This window comes from Anguilla rostrata, chromosome 11, assembly GCF_018555375.3.
Source record: "Anguilla rostrata isolate EN2019 chromosome 11, ASM1855537v3, whole genome shotgun sequence".
In the NCBI taxonomy this organism is placed as follows: domain Eukaryota; kingdom Metazoa; phylum Chordata; class Actinopteri; order Anguilliformes; family Anguillidae; genus Anguilla; species Anguilla rostrata.
In genome coordinates, this window is record NC_057943.1 from 27,250,649 (window position 1) to 27,266,903 (window position 16,255).

Here is a 16,255-nt window from a genome sequence, read left to right on the forward strand (position 1 = left end):
GTAGAGTGGAAATGGACAAAAGAGACAGGAAGTAAGCTAGAAAGAGACAGCAGAGAGGAAGTGTGATGCAGAGGAGCTACAGAGACTGGAAGTAAACTATAGAGAGCAGAAACAGGAAGTAGAGTGGAGATGGAGAGCAGACTGGAAGTGGGCAACAGAGTGATACCACAAACAGAGACAGAGAGTTAGCGGTCTGGCATTATAGCATCTATAACAGCCTTACTATCCCCCCTCTATCTCTCTCTCTCACTTTCTCAGGGTGTGAGTGGGTGGATACTTTTTGTTTTACTTGTAATATGTAAATATGTTAGTCTTATTTATGTCTGCGTTTTGTACAATAAAGTCTTTAAAACCTAAACTCTCTCTCTCTCTCTCTCTATGATTAACACTCATGGTTTTACAAGCATGACAGGCATTATTCAGTGCTGCCAAAGCATTTTAGCAAGGACATGCACGTACATGACAAAGACTCCCTCTCACTACCTCTCCCTCTCTTCTCTCTCTGTACATCCCTCTCTCCCTATGTCTCAGCATATATATTTCATAAGCGTTAGCGAGGCCAAAGTCCGTTCAGGTCCTGCGATTTGCACATGCTCCAAGCAGCTGGCCTTCAGCTGAGACAGCAGTCTTGGTCAGATGGCCTGTCATTTTCCAGCAGCACACAAGCAGCTGTACATCACTGCTTCAGCAAAATCTGTTTGTGTGTACGTGCCTGTTTGAGTGTGAATGTGTTTGTGTGTGCGCGCTTGTGCTTGTTTGTGTGTGTGCATGCATGCGTGTGCTTGTGTGGCTGTGTTGTTTGTGTGTGTGTAATGTCTGCGTTTGTGTGTTTGTGTGTGCACACAAGTGTGTGTGTGTGTGTGCATGTGTGTATGTGTGGTTACTGTAAATTCAAACAAAAGTGTCCCACACGCACGGAGAAGAGCCAGAAATGAACAGAAAACTGAGGGGGAAAGCTGAACAAGGGAAAGATCAGAGCAAGGGCGTGAAATAGCAGGGGAAAATGATGAGCTGAGAGAGAGAGCCATGAAGCTGAAATCTTCAAAATGACAGAAACTTAAGAAGCTTAAGTCTTCCTGCCTCAGCACAGCGGAACCTTAAAGCGTCTGCTGCTCCCTGCTTAGACTTAACCGGAATACACCGACGTTTGGGAGGCAGAGGAGTTGGCGTGCGGTGTGCGTGCGTGCGTGTGCATATGTGTTTGCCTGAGAGAGAGGAAGAGAGAGACTGAGAGGGACAGAAAATAAAATGAAACTCTCAGCTTCCTTTTCAGAGGGTGATTGGGCTCTGACAGAACGCGTTAGCTGCGTATTTTCCAGCGCCGCTCTTCTGAAGACGGCGTTTGGCTGCGGTTTTACGGAAAAGAGGATTACGCAGGAAGTGGGCACTTTTTTAAAACTTGGAAGAGGGGATCAGCACGCTCAATGCGCCGCTCAGTCAGAATAATTGCGTTTAAATGCGGACGCTGTAATTTCCTTTCGCAGCCGTGACAGCGCGGTAGTTCGATGCGCCGTATCGCCAGGCTCGCCGTGCCCGTCAGACGCACCTGCGCTCTCGTGGTTTCCGCCCACTCCATATTCGCGCTGCGGAGAAAACGTGCGGTGCCTAAGAATTCACAGTTGTCCAAGGACTAACAAACCGGCTAAACGTTAATGTCACACGGTATAAGATTTTCACCTTCGCAATATACTTCAGACTGTGCGCGGAGGTATTGATGTAGAGAAAAAAAATAAGACGTATTGCATCTTTTAAAGGACTGTAAATCGGGCTGGCCTACAGGACCTGTGAGGGAAGTATTTCACCGTGATGGATTGGGGCCGTTGAGTTGAGTTGAGTTATTGATGTGCAAAGGATTCTGGGATGCAAGAATCACTGTGTCCGTGTGCGTGCGCCTGCATGCATGTATGTTGGTATGTGTGTGTGTGTGCATGTATTTACAGCCCGACCCAATAAATGACATAAGTGGCTGCAGAGGGCCCTGCGACCACCAGGTGGCCCCATAATTATTCTGAAACATACAGTATATATATTATTTAAAATACTGGGTTGAGGGGGCCCAAATCAAATCCTGCTTAGGGTCCCTCAAATGCTAGGGCCAACACTGTGTTTACTGTACATACTACACCAAATGCATCTTACAGGTAATTTTGTAATGCATTTTAATATAAACTCATCATCCCTGTCCTTTCTCTCTCTCTGTGGTAACAGGTGGCATTAACCGGGCAGGGCCCGTCCCAGCCTTCCTGCGGACCCCAGCCATGATACAGCCCCACCTGGACATGAAGTCCTACCTGCAGTTCCCCATGGAGACCGCGCCCCCACCCAGCATCGGCCTCTTCCACAACTTCAGCGCTGTGAGTCACACAACCACCAGCCTTTAGACCGCCTGACAGGGTGCCGCCATTTTCCCTTCAGACTGAGCGACCGAAGTTTAGAGCTGGGGTGGGTTAATCTATAGAGAGGTGGAGTTCACTGTTTGGAGTTGAGAGGTTAATCTATAGAGTGGTGGGGTTTCCTGTTCAGAGTAGTGAGGTTAATCTATAGGGTGGAGGGGTTTCCTGTTTAGAGTAGTGAGGTTAATCTATAGGGTGGTGGGGTTTCCTGTTTAGAGTAGTGAGGTTAATCTATAGGGTGGTGGGGTTTCCTGTTTAGAGTAGTGAGGTTAATCTATAGAGAGGTGGGGTTTCCTGTTTAGAGTAGTGAGGTTAATCTATAGAGAGGTGGGGTTTACTGTTTAGAGTAGTGAGGTTAATCTATAGAGAGGTGGGGTTTCCTGTTTAGAGTAGTGAGGTTAATCTATAGAGAGGTGGGGTTTCCTGTTTAGAGTAGTGAGGTTAATCTATAGAGAGGTGGGGTTTCCTGTTTAGAGTAGTGAGGTTAATCTACAGAGAGGTGGAGTTTATTGTTTGGACTTGAGAAGTTAGTAGTGTGGTGGAGTTCACTGTTTGGAGTTGAGAGGTTAATCTATAGAGAGGTGGGGTTTACTGTTTTGATTTGTGAGGTTAATCTATAGTGTGGTGGAGTTATTGTTTGGAGTTTTTGTAGGATCAGTGAGCTGTACTGTACTGATCCTAGATCAGTACAGCTCACTAACACGCCTTGCAGCTCCACTGATCCTAGGTCAGTACAGCTCACTGTAACACACCCTGCAGCTGCACTGATCCTAGATCAGTACAGCTCACTGTAACACACCCTGCAGTTCCACCGCTGGCCTCTGAAACGCCTCCATGGCATTTGTTTGCTTCGGTCAATCGGTGGCCCTCATGTCCTGCCCATAACAAATATGCCCCGTTTGCTAGCACACGTCACCATGAGCTATGGCTCAGCATTTTGATTAGGGGCGCGTTTAGCATTTCACACGGTCAGCGTTTCCTTTATGCATTTCCAGATTGCACTGCGCTGCACGCGCGGGTCAGGAAGGGGCCGAGCGGAAGGAGGCAACCTGCCCGAGTGCTTAGAGAGGCGGTGTGTCCCTCGCTAATGAGGTCATGCGCTCCAGCGTCCACAGACAAAGTGCGCCCCTTATTGATGAGGTCACTTGCCCCGATTATTTATAGATGCAGCTTGGCCCTTATTGATGAGGTCACGTGCCCAATTATTTATGGGTGCAGTCTGACCTTTATTGATGAAGTCATGTGTGCTTGTGCGTTAATGGATGCCGTTTGTCCCCCGTTGATGAAGTCACATGCTTGAGTGCTTATATGGGGCGACCATTTGGCCCGTGCTTCACCTGCCCTCCAGGTAGACTCAGATAACCAGGTTACCGGCTATTAAAGTTGGCAGAGACTTTTTTGGTTTCTTCTCTCAGACATCTTTAGAAAGTAGGCGGAGTTTGTGTGTCTGCTGCACTTTTTAAAAGACTGATGTAATCGAGAGTGACATCACTTGAATAATGAATGGTATTCAAGATGAATGAATGCCACGGTTATAAACAAATCTGTGACAAACTGACAGCATTCCAAATGCATGTCACAGCATTCCAAAAGCATTGCGTGTGGTTTTTCTAACCATCAGAACGTTTATTTTGAATGTTATCGCTGATTCAATAACATTTTGTTAATGATTTTAATCATGCCATGGACACTTGACTATTGTTTCCCCATTCCTACATCAACATTTAAAGAGGTCAAATACATAAATGTACGTTGAGAAGACATGTTTGTAGATCGCTGTGCCGTAATACAGAAGGCCGGTCCTGGATCAGTACTTCAGGTGCTTTCTCTTCAAAATGTTTGTTGATTCCACTTCCAAGCTGGATGGTGACACCATCTGCCATACTTTAGCCAGGGGAGTTATTGCCAACAGCCTTCCTTGTGAACTGATAATAATGGCTTGCATTTATAGAGCACTTTTCACAAACTCAAAGCAGTTTAAAGTGATGAGGAAGAAAACTCAGCCTCAACCACCACCAATGTGTAAGCACCCACCTGAGTGATGCACAGCAGCCATTTTGAGCCTGAACACTCACCGCACATTAGCTGAGGTGGAGAGGGAGAGAAATATTTTAGCCAATGAAACTGGGGAATGATCACTCCATTTTTTCAGTCAGTGAGCTCAGGCCATGGTTCGTGTGCTGGGAGGCCCGAGCCCTCAGGTTCTCAAGCTTCTTTTCGGCCTGGCTGAAATTTTAACGAACTCTGAGTCAGTCTCGTGAGGCAAGGCCTTGCGTAACCCGGTGAGCTGTACAAACGGGGCGATAGATCCTTTTGGTTCTTATTGATGAGGTTGCACGCTTGTCCATTATTGATGAGGTCATGGATTGTTTACACAAGCTGTTTGTCTCGTTTCGTTGAGGTGGTTTCATCACACTGACACAGGTCTACATTGCTCCTCAGCTGCATGTAGACATCTATGTCCCATCACAGAACAGGGATAAAATGAGACTATAAAAACATGGCATTTCACTGTGCCATTGTGGTCTGTAGGGTATTACAGCAGTGGCCTTTAGGGGGCGATATGTGAGTTTAGAGGCTGCTTCAGAGAAGAGGTGAAAGGTTAAGGGGGGTCAAAGGGATAAGAAATTGTGAGACAAGTAGTATGAAGCTCATGGTGGTCTGTATAATACAATGGTTTCCTTAGTTATAATTACTCTTGATAGAAAAGTTGCTAACTTCTATGAGACCTAGAATATGTATGCAATGTATTTTAGTCACTTTTAAATATCATGGGAAGTATTTTTCGTGTGCTATTTAAAAATGTATAGAATTTAAATGCACTGGAAACGAATCAGTTGTGCTCCGACGGCCAGAGTCAGGGTCCTGCCCTCAAATAAGCCGCACAGAGGAAGCCAAAGAGGCATGAAATTCACTCTGCAGTATAAAAATAAACTTTATTATAGTACTAAAAACATGGTGTTACGGTTTTAGCCTTTATCAGGTGAAGGCTATGACCGAACCTTCATAATTTTAGTACCGTAATAATGGTTATTTCATGATATAGAGCGAGTGTCATGCCTCTTGTACTTAAAAGCAGAAATGTATCTGGAAATGGCATTAAGAGGTATTTCAATGTATAAAATACATAAACTTTTTCATATTTGTAAATATTTGAAAACCATTGCTGTCAATTAAAGAGTTTGAGCGTGTGTGTGAAAATACTTTTAAATATTATCAGTGACCATATCTGGAATTATAACTAATACCATTCATTGGCTTAATTTTACTCTGGTGTACAGTCTTGGAAAATTTGTACTTCAAGCATCATGTTATATATGGTAATCATGTATAACATAATTCATTGTCCTTGCAGGGTATTTGAAATGTATTACAGGAAAAAAAACTGGTTGTAATAAAGGTTGAAATAAAATAAAATGAAATACTTCAAATACAAATACAAATACGTAAGAACAGGATATTTGGTTTTTTTTAGCATTTGAAAACTTTTAAAGAAATTGTGTTTTATTATTAAATATTAAAATACAAGTATTTGACCCAGGTTTGCCTCTAACACGCTACACATTGAGCGTTAACATGTCTCGGATAAATTTGCAAAAATAACGTCAGAATTTATCCGCGTTGGCCTGAGACCATAGCGTCAGAGCTGCAGCCAGGGCTTGCACAATGCACGTGTTTTTAATTCATCCGCGCTTATTACAGCTCACATAAAATCTCACAGCGAAGACAGAAAATTATGATCCATTGATTTGGCGTCAGTGGTGATACGTGGCTGTAAATGTTTATGAATTATTATTAAATGCGCTGGAAGAGAATGTGATTATTGAAACTGCCTTCAGAAGCATAGCAGAAGGTCATTCCTGACTGAACCGCTTGATGCTCCTTTTAAATCACTTTGCAACTGCATGCATTTGCACAGTGTCTGAACAAAAACAAGCATATTTTCCCACAGTCTTTATTTTTTGTTTTTGAGGTTCTCAAGTTTACTTTTGATTTACGGCCTGACCAGGCCCTTTTTCATGTTTCTATTGAAAATTTAGTATTCTGTCATGAGCAGTTATGAATTTGGGTACGTAGCCTTATGTAGTGCTTATGAAGGCATTAGGTAAGGCTCCTTAAACCTCTCTTTCCAGTAAAGAGAGGCCAAATATTGATCTTGCAACACTGTTATCATTCTGCATTATCTTTAGAGCAGCCAGAACAACTGGTGTAGTTACCCACATCTCCACCAGGTGGGGATGTTAAAGCAGTTTTCAGGCAGAGGTGATGCTGCATGCACGTGTGTATCTGCCCAAGAAAGATCATCTCCACCTATACAATCCATTCCACATTATGTACTATCCCTGATCCTAACCCCTAAGGATAAGTGAACTTGTTGAGATTGGCTGCCGTTTGAACAGGTCCACCCCAATGTCTGATGAGGAGGTCAGCCGTGTGTGACGAGCAAAGACACCGTCTTGCACAACCTTGACCATGACGTGCCTATAAGCAGAGGGACACGCGTGCATTCAAAGCGATGACATCACGATAAGTCAAAATGCGTGTGCTAATCAGTGCAAAGAGGAAAAGCCAAGACACCAAACTCCCAGTAAGCAGTTCTCTAATGCAAAGCTTAGAAAACGCCAACGGTAAAAACAACAACCATGACAGAGACAGAGAAAATTTTACCAAAAAATTTGGTACCCCTGTTCTCTAAAGACCTCCTCACCCCTTGATGAATGGTGATTTTTGGATCTCAGTTTTAAGTCAGTTAAAGAGGGTTAGTTGTTCCAGAGTTGGGGGGGTGAGGGGGGGTTAGGGTGCGTGGAAGCCACGTCGATTGCGTAGGTTGTCATGACGACCCCGGAACAGAACGCGCGGTATTTGGGCCCGTCATGGCGGAGACCCAGCGTGGGACCCTTAAGCTGGGGTGGATCTCTGCCCTGGCAGCTTAACTCTGTAAACACCCACAATCCCCCTCTCCGAAGGCCCGCTCGCCGGGCAGTATTCTTAGCTTTGGGGACATTTCTACAGGTCCCGACTCCTCCCCGCGGAGGAGATCTGTAAACAAGAGACGGGATGGGTTTAGCCAGCCAGGGATGGGTTTGAGTGAGAAAGAGAGGTGAAGAAATTGAGTAAGAGGGCAAGGGCAGAAGAGACAGAGAGAGAGTGAGAAAGAGAAACACGACTGCCGTTGGATGACACGTTGCCCATTGAGAGCAGGCTGCGCTGGTCTGAGTTGGGTTTTAACGCTTCTGGATCTGGGTTTTATAGCTGAGCACTTGGCTGTCTCAGGCAGTGGGTGAACAGGATCCTTCCTCAGGCATTATGGGATTTATGCCATTCGGGCCTAGAGCTCTCCGGTGTACATCCTGGGGCTCCAAAACTAGGGAATGTCATGGGCTCAGTGAAATTAGGTTTTATGATTTTAAAAAAAGATTTCCATATTTCATTAATGACAAATTTTAGACTTCAGTTGTCCCGGGTCATATTATGATTACTGTAATTTCTTAAGTACTCTTATTCCTTCTCAAGGTCACTGAAATTAGATTTCATTTTTTCTTTTTGAAATTGATCTATCTGAATGTAGCAATACACAGTCTTCACCCCCCCCCCCCCCCCCCACAGATCACTTGACCCAGACCGGCTAATCCCCATGCAATCTTGAAGTTAAGCCTGGTATTGATACAGCTTGCTGGACGTTGGAGATCTCTATGGGAGGTCTGACCCGTTCGTACTTTGAACCTGAATCACAGGTTGAACCCTGGCCCTTAAATCTAAGCCCAAATGAAGAGGACAGAAATAGAACAGTGAACAAGCCAAACACAAGAGTCCCAACAGGGCCTAATGGTATCCCTTTATTGGAGAAACAACCAAACAAAACAGACCTCTCTGCTGGAGTCACACCAAACATGACGGGTAGTGCAACCTTTCCTTTCCCAAGGGACTTACAAATTCAAGAGAAAAACACGAGAAAGGAAGTTTCTCCTTGACCTAACCCCTCTATCCAGTCCCACACTAAGCCCTAACTCATGTCTGGATCCAGAGATGCTAGCAGTAGATCAGCGGTCAGGACTGCTCAGGTAAGCAATCTGCCTCCAGTCCCTTTAGTCAGTGACTGTATCTGTATCAAACTAGCCCTGCTCTGCTAACCTTATCTGTGGATCCACCTCACCCTGACTTCCTGTTTCCCTAGCCATACCCCACCCCCTCCCAGCAGGCCCGCGATCGCCGATGATGTCGCCTGCGATTGTCTAACGATGTCGCGCCGCCACCATAAAAGGACGCGCGAGGCCGTTTCCCTCAGAAAGCCGTCAGCTGCAGGCCTGGCGGTCCCCGTTAACGAGCTCGTCTCATTGGAGCTTCAAAGATCAAAGGCCCACCCGGGTGTCTTTATAGTCTTACCCAATTAAAACCATGGCAGGGGCCTCAGCAAGACGCCCTGTATCGTTTCCTCACTAACAAAGTCTCGCGGCGAAAGATGAAAAAAAATGTTTTTTCCGGACGACCCGCGCGCACGGAGAGAACAGCCTGAGGGGAAATGTCATAATCAGGGTTGTAAATATACCCAGAGGAGAGAGCGCAGCGTTTATAGCGTTTTGTTGGATTTGGCGGGGCGGGGGTTGGCGTCCTCAGAGAAAGATAAGACGTGGAAATGAACTCCCACGCTCTGCTCAGGCTGAGCCGGTCACTGTGTGTCGGATCATACACAATCTGCCCACTGACTTCAGAGAATGGGGGGGGGTGAGCTGGTCAAGGGCTTTTTCGACACACTGACATCTGACGTTCAGTTACCAGAGCTGGAGTTCCGCTTAGCTAAACTCGTGCCGGAGCTGAACGTTAAAGGGACTTTTGCTTTAATTGGATAACGTGGCTCTGCCTTGGTCTCGATGGGTGTCAGTGCAATAACTTATGTTTTGTTTATTATACTTGCATACTTGCTATTTTTGTTCTGCTCTGTAGCCTCCTGTGCTCTGTAATTTGCCCCGGATCAGGGCGCCTGCCAAATAAACCAGAAAGAACAGCAGAAATGAAACAGATGGCTACTTGTACAGTGTGCAACAGCCTTAGAGCAAATGCTAACACTGTGTACCTTTGCTAAGGCTCTGTCACCTGGCTGCACCTGTGTGCCCCCTGCTTCCTGCCACGCCTCCCCCCCCCACCCCCCACCCCCCACCACACTGCTTTGAGTCCCAGTGCACCTGCAGAGACCTGTAACTCAGCCAGAGGGAGGGAGGAAGGGGCGAGGGGGGAAGAGAGGGGCTTGAGAAGGTCAGAGCTGACTTTCGGAGTCGAGGGGGTGGAGAAGGAGTTCTGGCCAAGGATCACAAAATTCTGATTAAGAGTGAGAGATGAGCGGAAGAGAGAAAAAGAAAAAAAGGAGAAAGAGGGAGTGAGAGAAGTATCACACAGCATACTTACTGCAGCTGGACAGTGTGTGTGTGTGTGTGTGTGTGTGTGTGTGAGAGAGTTTGTGAGAGAGAGAGAGAGAGAGAGAGAGAGAGAGAGAGAGAGAGGCAGAGCAGAGAGAGGGAGAAAGAAACAGAGCAGAGAGAGAGAAGCACAGCACACAGAGAAAGAGAGGGGGGGTGAGAGAGAGAGACTGAATGGCAGCGAGGTCCCGGCAAAGGCAGAGAAGTTTTATAGTAGAGACAGACTGACAGAGGAGAGAACCACCATCAGCACACTGCATTATACTGTACACAGACCTATCATTTAAAGGAGAGAGAGAGAGAGAGGCAGCATGTTTCAGTGACACACACACGCACACACAAGCACGCTCTCCCGCTCACTCTATCACACGCTCACACGGACTGGCGCGTACTCAGGGGACCGATGCAGCTCCAGGCTCCCGGCAACGCCGATGAAAAAGAAGTGAGTAAAAAAGCGCAGGCTAAGGGGTCTGGGGGGGGGTGGGGGGGGTGGCTGGGGGGGCACAGAGACAGAGCCCATTAAGGGCCGGTTGCTGTTGTTTTTTAAAGGCAATGGCAACCTGAAGGTGCTCTGGGGTGAAACTCAGCTGCAAAAGGCATCTTTTAATCCGCTTTGTTGCTACGGCGTCCAGGGTGTTCCCAGAGTTTGTGGCGGATCAGACCGTTTTCGTGCTGGCAGGAATTCAGCGATGACTCCATGGAATGTTTCTTCATCTGCAGAAATTAATCCGGAGATCTTACCGGAGACGGAAAGGGAAAGAAAATGCCAGGGGTTTTTTTTCCGGTGAGAAGGGAATGTTCACGCCGGTGTCGCGGGGAGAGATGCGCTGCGGTGTCGGCCGTCTCTCGAGCGCAAACTTTCAAAACCGCTGCCGTCCACAGCGTGCCTCGCCGCTGTCTTCGGTCATGTAAATGTACCGGCTTGACATTCATTTTACGCTAAACTCCAGGGTTGGTATTCAGTTGGACTTCAGGGTGAGGTGGATTCAGCTGTTTCATTATATGCTAGGTCATGCATTTATGTGCTGGTTATGGTATGTGTGTGTATTTTTATGCAATGCTAGCAACCTAGCACTTGCCCTGAGTTCTACTGTCCTATAGCCTTTTTGAACTGTGCACCAGAAGGTAGACTCCTTCCTTCTGTGGAATAGGAGACAGCAAAGCTTCACGGGACTAGCAGGGAGGACAAAAACAAAAGAGGAGAGAGGAGGAGGAGAGGAGACTGAAAAAAAAGCTCCACATCTCGGAGATGAAAGAGTGAGAAGCTAAATGGGTGTGTAGGAGCAGAGACAGAGGGAGCCAGGTGTGTCAAACCCAGCTCTGGGGGGAGGAAGGTGTTTGGGGGGGGAGGGGGTGGGGTCATGGGAACTGTGCCGTGCAGCACCCCTGGCCTGATTGGTCCGTGTTAATCAACCCTGTTCATGTACCCCTGTTCACTTACAGAATGCACTGTCCTTTATTAAACAGGTACTGGTCATGACTGAGGGTTCAGCTATGTTCATAAAAAGTGACTGACTCTACTGGGATGTGAAAATGGTGCCCTTGAAGCAGAGGATTGTGAATATCTTAATCTGTGTGAAACACGCATTGTGTGTGTCCTTGATTTTATCTAGCTTGGCTATCTGGATGTTGTTTATGAGAGTTATGATCTCACACTACTGTTTATATTTCTAAGTGTTTGTGAATGTCATTGCAAACTTCTTGGGACAGAATCAGAAATGAGGTAATTTTTTAACTTTGAGTTGAGAGAAACATGGGTGGCAAACATCAGTCTTTGTTTTCATAATTTTTTACGTTAGTTTTTGACGGTAATCATCTGCGACTAGGTAAAGTGTTTCTTGGCTTCTGAGCCCAAGATGGAGTTTGTTATTTCTTTGCTCTGTTCTTTTTGGCTTCGGAGCGGAAACGATGGCGGAGCTGCTGATTACAGTTTAGCTCAGGTAATGAAAGGGACGATAAAAACCCCTAACGATCGGCCCTATTTCTGTCCGCGCTGGCCAAGGCCGAGCTGGGCGACACCCAGAACACGGGCCCGAAGGAATTCACCGACTCAGTACCGACCCGCGGCCTCTCAGACGCCAATTACCCGGGAGGTGAACCGCACCCCACCATTCCTCCCCCTCCCCCTCCTGCCACCAGGGTCCCTGAGGAGTCGGTCACCCACCCTGTCACACCCACACTCAGAACGCAGCCTGCTGGATTTCAGACCGCGGCTCATTTTGTCGGGTTAATTAAAATCCGATGCAACGGCTGGATTGGCGTTTACGTTGCCGTGGTAATGAGCAGCGAAAGCGAAAGCCGGCCACCGGACTGCACACCCCGGTGTGGCTTCATTTGTTATTAAAATGGGAGGAGGGGAGAGATGGGAGGTGTGTGGGGGGGGATTAGGCAGGGGGGCGAGTAAAACTGGAACGGGGTGAATTTGGGAATTTTTTGGCACCGGGGGGCTGATATTCCACAGATGTTGTATGTCAGCCCTGATGTGGGACCTCGCCCAACGCCCTCCCCTCCCCCTCATTCTCCATCTGGGGGACATTTGTATATTTACTTTTTTTCGGGAAGAGGGGGGTGGTTGCTTGGTTACCATTCCCTCTGCTGATTTCTGTTTGATTTGGGAAGTATTCACATCATTGTCTCTCCCCCCCCCCAGATACTCTAGATTGCTCTTTCTGCCCACTGCTGTTATTGTACTTATTGCTCTGGGAAAGAAACACATGCCTGTCATCTTTTCAGTTTCAGCGAGGCTAAAGTATGGCGCATTATTTCGAGTCGACGGAGAGCGTGCTATTTCAGGGCTGCTGAGCGGCGCGGTCGGTACAGCCGCTGACCGCGAGCGCGTCCTCCGCTGCGCCGCCGGCCGGGGCCGGGGCCGGGTGCCCGCGGTGGCGAGACTGAGTCGGTCTTGGCCCCCCCTCAGCGGCGCGGTGTGGTTAAGTGAGCCAGGCTTTCTCAGGTTACTTCCATGTTAGTTTCTCCTGAAGACATGCCCTGGGGCCCATGGCCTGCTCTCTCTCAGTGAAAAGTACATGGTGAACATCTGCCAGTACAGCATGGACTGGGTGGGGTAATACTGTACACTCACTGGATCCAGGGAAGAGGAAAATGATTCAGAGGAGCTCACACACTTGGGCTGCAGTGATAATAATAATAATAATAATAATAATAATAATAATAATAGTAGTAGTAGTAGTAGTAGTAGTTTTTGTTGTTGTTGCTATCAGAACTGTCTCATTTAGCCAGCCCACTTATGGGCAGTTTTTGGCTCATGACATCAGCGTGCACATGCACGCAAATATAGACAGTGGACCTGTCACGACAATAACGCCAATAATTAGTCAAATAGTGCTAGAGTTCCTGTGAGCTTACACAACGCATTCTGCGAACCCCAAAATAAAGCGTGGCCCCTAACCCACAAAGATGAAAGACTCCGGCATGCTGATGGATTCCCAGAAATAGCTCCCCGAGGTCTTTGTTTCTCTGGGTCTTGGGGGCGGCGGGAGGCAGGGGCTTACCCACGGACGCTAACGCTAGCCAGTTAAAATTACACTGAAGGCTTGGCACCTGAGCGACTACAGCTGCAGTGGAGGGGCAATTAGCTCCAGGCAGGCACTGAGCACGGTTAGTGGCAGGCACTGAGCACGGTTAGTGGCAGGCACTGAACACGGTTAGTGGCAGGCACTGAGCACGGTTAGCGAGAGGCAGGCAGTGAGCACAGATACAGACACTGTGTCCAAAGCATGTCCTCATACCAGCGCAAACTGGGGCTTATGAGTGACCAGGGCAATGGGGCCATTTTTCACTGAAGCAGCCTGGAGCTGCATATCTGGGCCCTGTTTCACGGAGCAGGATTACTTATCTCCGCTGGGTACCCACAGTAAAACTGTATAACTGAGTAAAACCCAGAACCTCCTAAATCTGAAACATGTACTGGATAAAAAGAGCTGTTCTGGGTTTTACTCAGTGCAGTGCAGCTAACTCAGTAACCCTGCTTCATGAAATACCTCCCTGGCCAACCAAGCCAGCCTTCAGCAGCATAGACCGCTGCCATGATTTGGACCTGCCCACAAGACAAATGAGCAGAATTACACAATTATATAAAAAATTGTGTGCTCTAAGTTTAAATACTTATGAGATTCCACCAGTACTACGTTTTTATGACTAGATGTGTATTTTGTGATGCTGTAATTGTTGATGTGTATTGTGTATGGATGTGACTGTAGGTGTGCATTTTGTATGGATGTGACTGTAGGCATTAATTTTGTTTTGTGCATCATACACAAAACTACTGGAAAACAGCAGTATTTTCTGCCCAGTGGACCATCCTGGCTAAGATAAATCAAGAACAATTAATGAATAAACCCACTGCTCTTATTCTCTGCAAGTACACGTGGCAAATAAAGGCCAGTATTATTCACTGCAATTATTATTATAATGTGTACTGGCTTAGATTTCCCAGTAGGATTAACCATTTCTATTGTAAAACTAATGTGTTATTTTCTAATGATGGAACCAGTTCACTTGTGGAGTTTTGGTACTGTACACTATAGGCTACAAACGCACTACATCACTACGTATCGCTCTGGATAAGAGCGTCTGCCAAATGCCTGCAATGTAATGTAAATGCCTGTAATGTACATCAGCGTGCCCCATCACAGCCAACAATAACACACACTCTGCACCGCCCTACGCCCATACTCAGTCATGGCATATCACATCAGCCAAGTATTCATGCAATATGAATGCAAATACTGTTCCAATATGATTATATTAATCACAGTCAAGTTATTCAGTCATTTGATTTTATCGAGCCTGATGGCTAAAGATTCTTGCAACGACTGGCTCAAAGCGAAACTTTCTCTGAAGTTTTTCTTCCCTCTCCCTCTTCCCCCTCTCTCCCCCTCTCTGACCGCAGATGGACCCGGTTCAGAAGGCCGTGATTAACCACACCTTCGGAGTCCCGCTGGTCAAGACCAAGCGTCCCGTCATCTCCTGCAATGTCTGCCAGATCCGCTTCAACTCCGAGGTGAGCGCTGAGGGTCGGGGGTATGGGCTACCTCACACGCCTGCGCTCTCCTGCCCCCTCCCCCCCCCAACCTCCAACCTCACCCCCACCCGACATGAGTGGCGAATCCCTGCACGTATGTGTGTGAGACCGTGGTGGCGTAACACAATCACATCGTAACACAAAGGCAGTGTAACAAAATAGCAGCATAGCAGAGCAGCACTGTAACTGAATAATGCAGTAATGGTATAATGGCACATGTGTGTGCACTTAGGCCAATGAGAGGAGGGCCTCTGGTGGAGCTGACGGTTTCCAGGAAGTGATGACATCTCTTGTGAGTCAGGTGCACATCTGACCTCCCTTGCGTCAGAGGAGAAATGGATTGGCCGCCTCACAGAGCTCGAAGGGCGGGGCTGAGCCGAGGTTAGGTCAGCGTGAACCAGCTCACAAAAATAAGAGTTTTTTTTTTCCCCCCCGGGATTACAGACGCACATTAGTGTCAGTGCAGCAGAGAGCTCATTGGAGTCTTGGGTGTGTTTTTAACCCGATTTCAGTGTCCCTCACACTCCTTCCCAACCCCGCTGTGGAAACAATTACGCAAACCCCGGTGAACTGCCCTTCCTGAAACCTTCAGATTATTTCCCCTGCAGTGCTCCTTCCCTCCGGAATCCACACATTCACTTCTTCCAAGTGCCAGATTATTCATGTTGGTTATAATATTTCCTGAAAGCTACATTCGGAGCGCTCGCCTTGACAGGACTGGGAGAAAGATAGGGAGAGAAAGAGGGAGTAAAAGGGAGAGAGATCCTTGCAAAATATAGCCCAGCCTCACCAAGGAGAGCAACCTGTCACAGGAAACCATGGCTGCTGAGACAAAGTTGACTCTGTGGAGGGGTAGAGACAGAAATGTGTGTTCTGCTACATCGTGAAAAACACCACAGAATAAGAAAGGTTTCGCTTTGAAAGTTCAGGGCAATCGCCCCTCTCACTGTTTCAACAAAATGAGTGAAAATGAAAAAGGTTTTTAAATATTACTGGAAGAAAGAGAAACGCACCCTCAGGCCGACAAGCGCACTACATTTGTGTATTCGTACCAGCGGGGGGAAAAATTAACGGGAGGAGGAATGGAAAAATAAAATATTGAGAATGATGGTGGGGGAGAAAGAGGGATAAGATAGAGGAGAAGAGCTTGTAGAGAGGACAGGCCTGGTCCGTCTTCCAAGAGGAATAAACGCAAATGCTAACGTTGACGGGAGAAGCCATGTCAGAGAGAGAGAAGGAGGAAGATGAGATGGATTAAAGAAAGCTGCAGACGGAGAGACATTCGCTGCTGCTCCCGATATCTGTGAGCCCCGGCCTAGCACCATGTCATACTGCGGTAAATATAGTGCATTACAGTCGGAAACAAGAGGCTTGTGAGGCTGTTCTTGGGTTTCCTTCCAGAATTT

At 47.1% G+C, this 16,255-nt stretch overlaps 1 protein-coding gene across 4 annotated transcripts in view; it reads left to right on the top strand.

Annotated features, from left to right (window-relative positions):
• Positions 1-16,255, top strand: part of znf385a (zinc finger protein 385A) — an 89,420-nt gene that overhangs the window by 42,821 nt on the left and 30,344 nt on the right. For 3 of the 4 annotated variants that reach the window (XM_064299122.1, XM_064299119.1, XM_064299120.1), the window contains exons 2-3: positions 2,209-2,354; positions 14,718-14,828. In XM_064299122.1, coding sequence (XP_064155192.1) covers positions 2,209-2,354; positions 14,718-14,828 — 257 coding nt within the window. Of the gene's footprint in view, positions 1-2,208; positions 2,355-9,674; positions 10,248-14,717; positions 14,829-16,255 lie in introns of those variants that run through there. The other variant, XM_064299123.1, reaches the window with a different exon arrangement.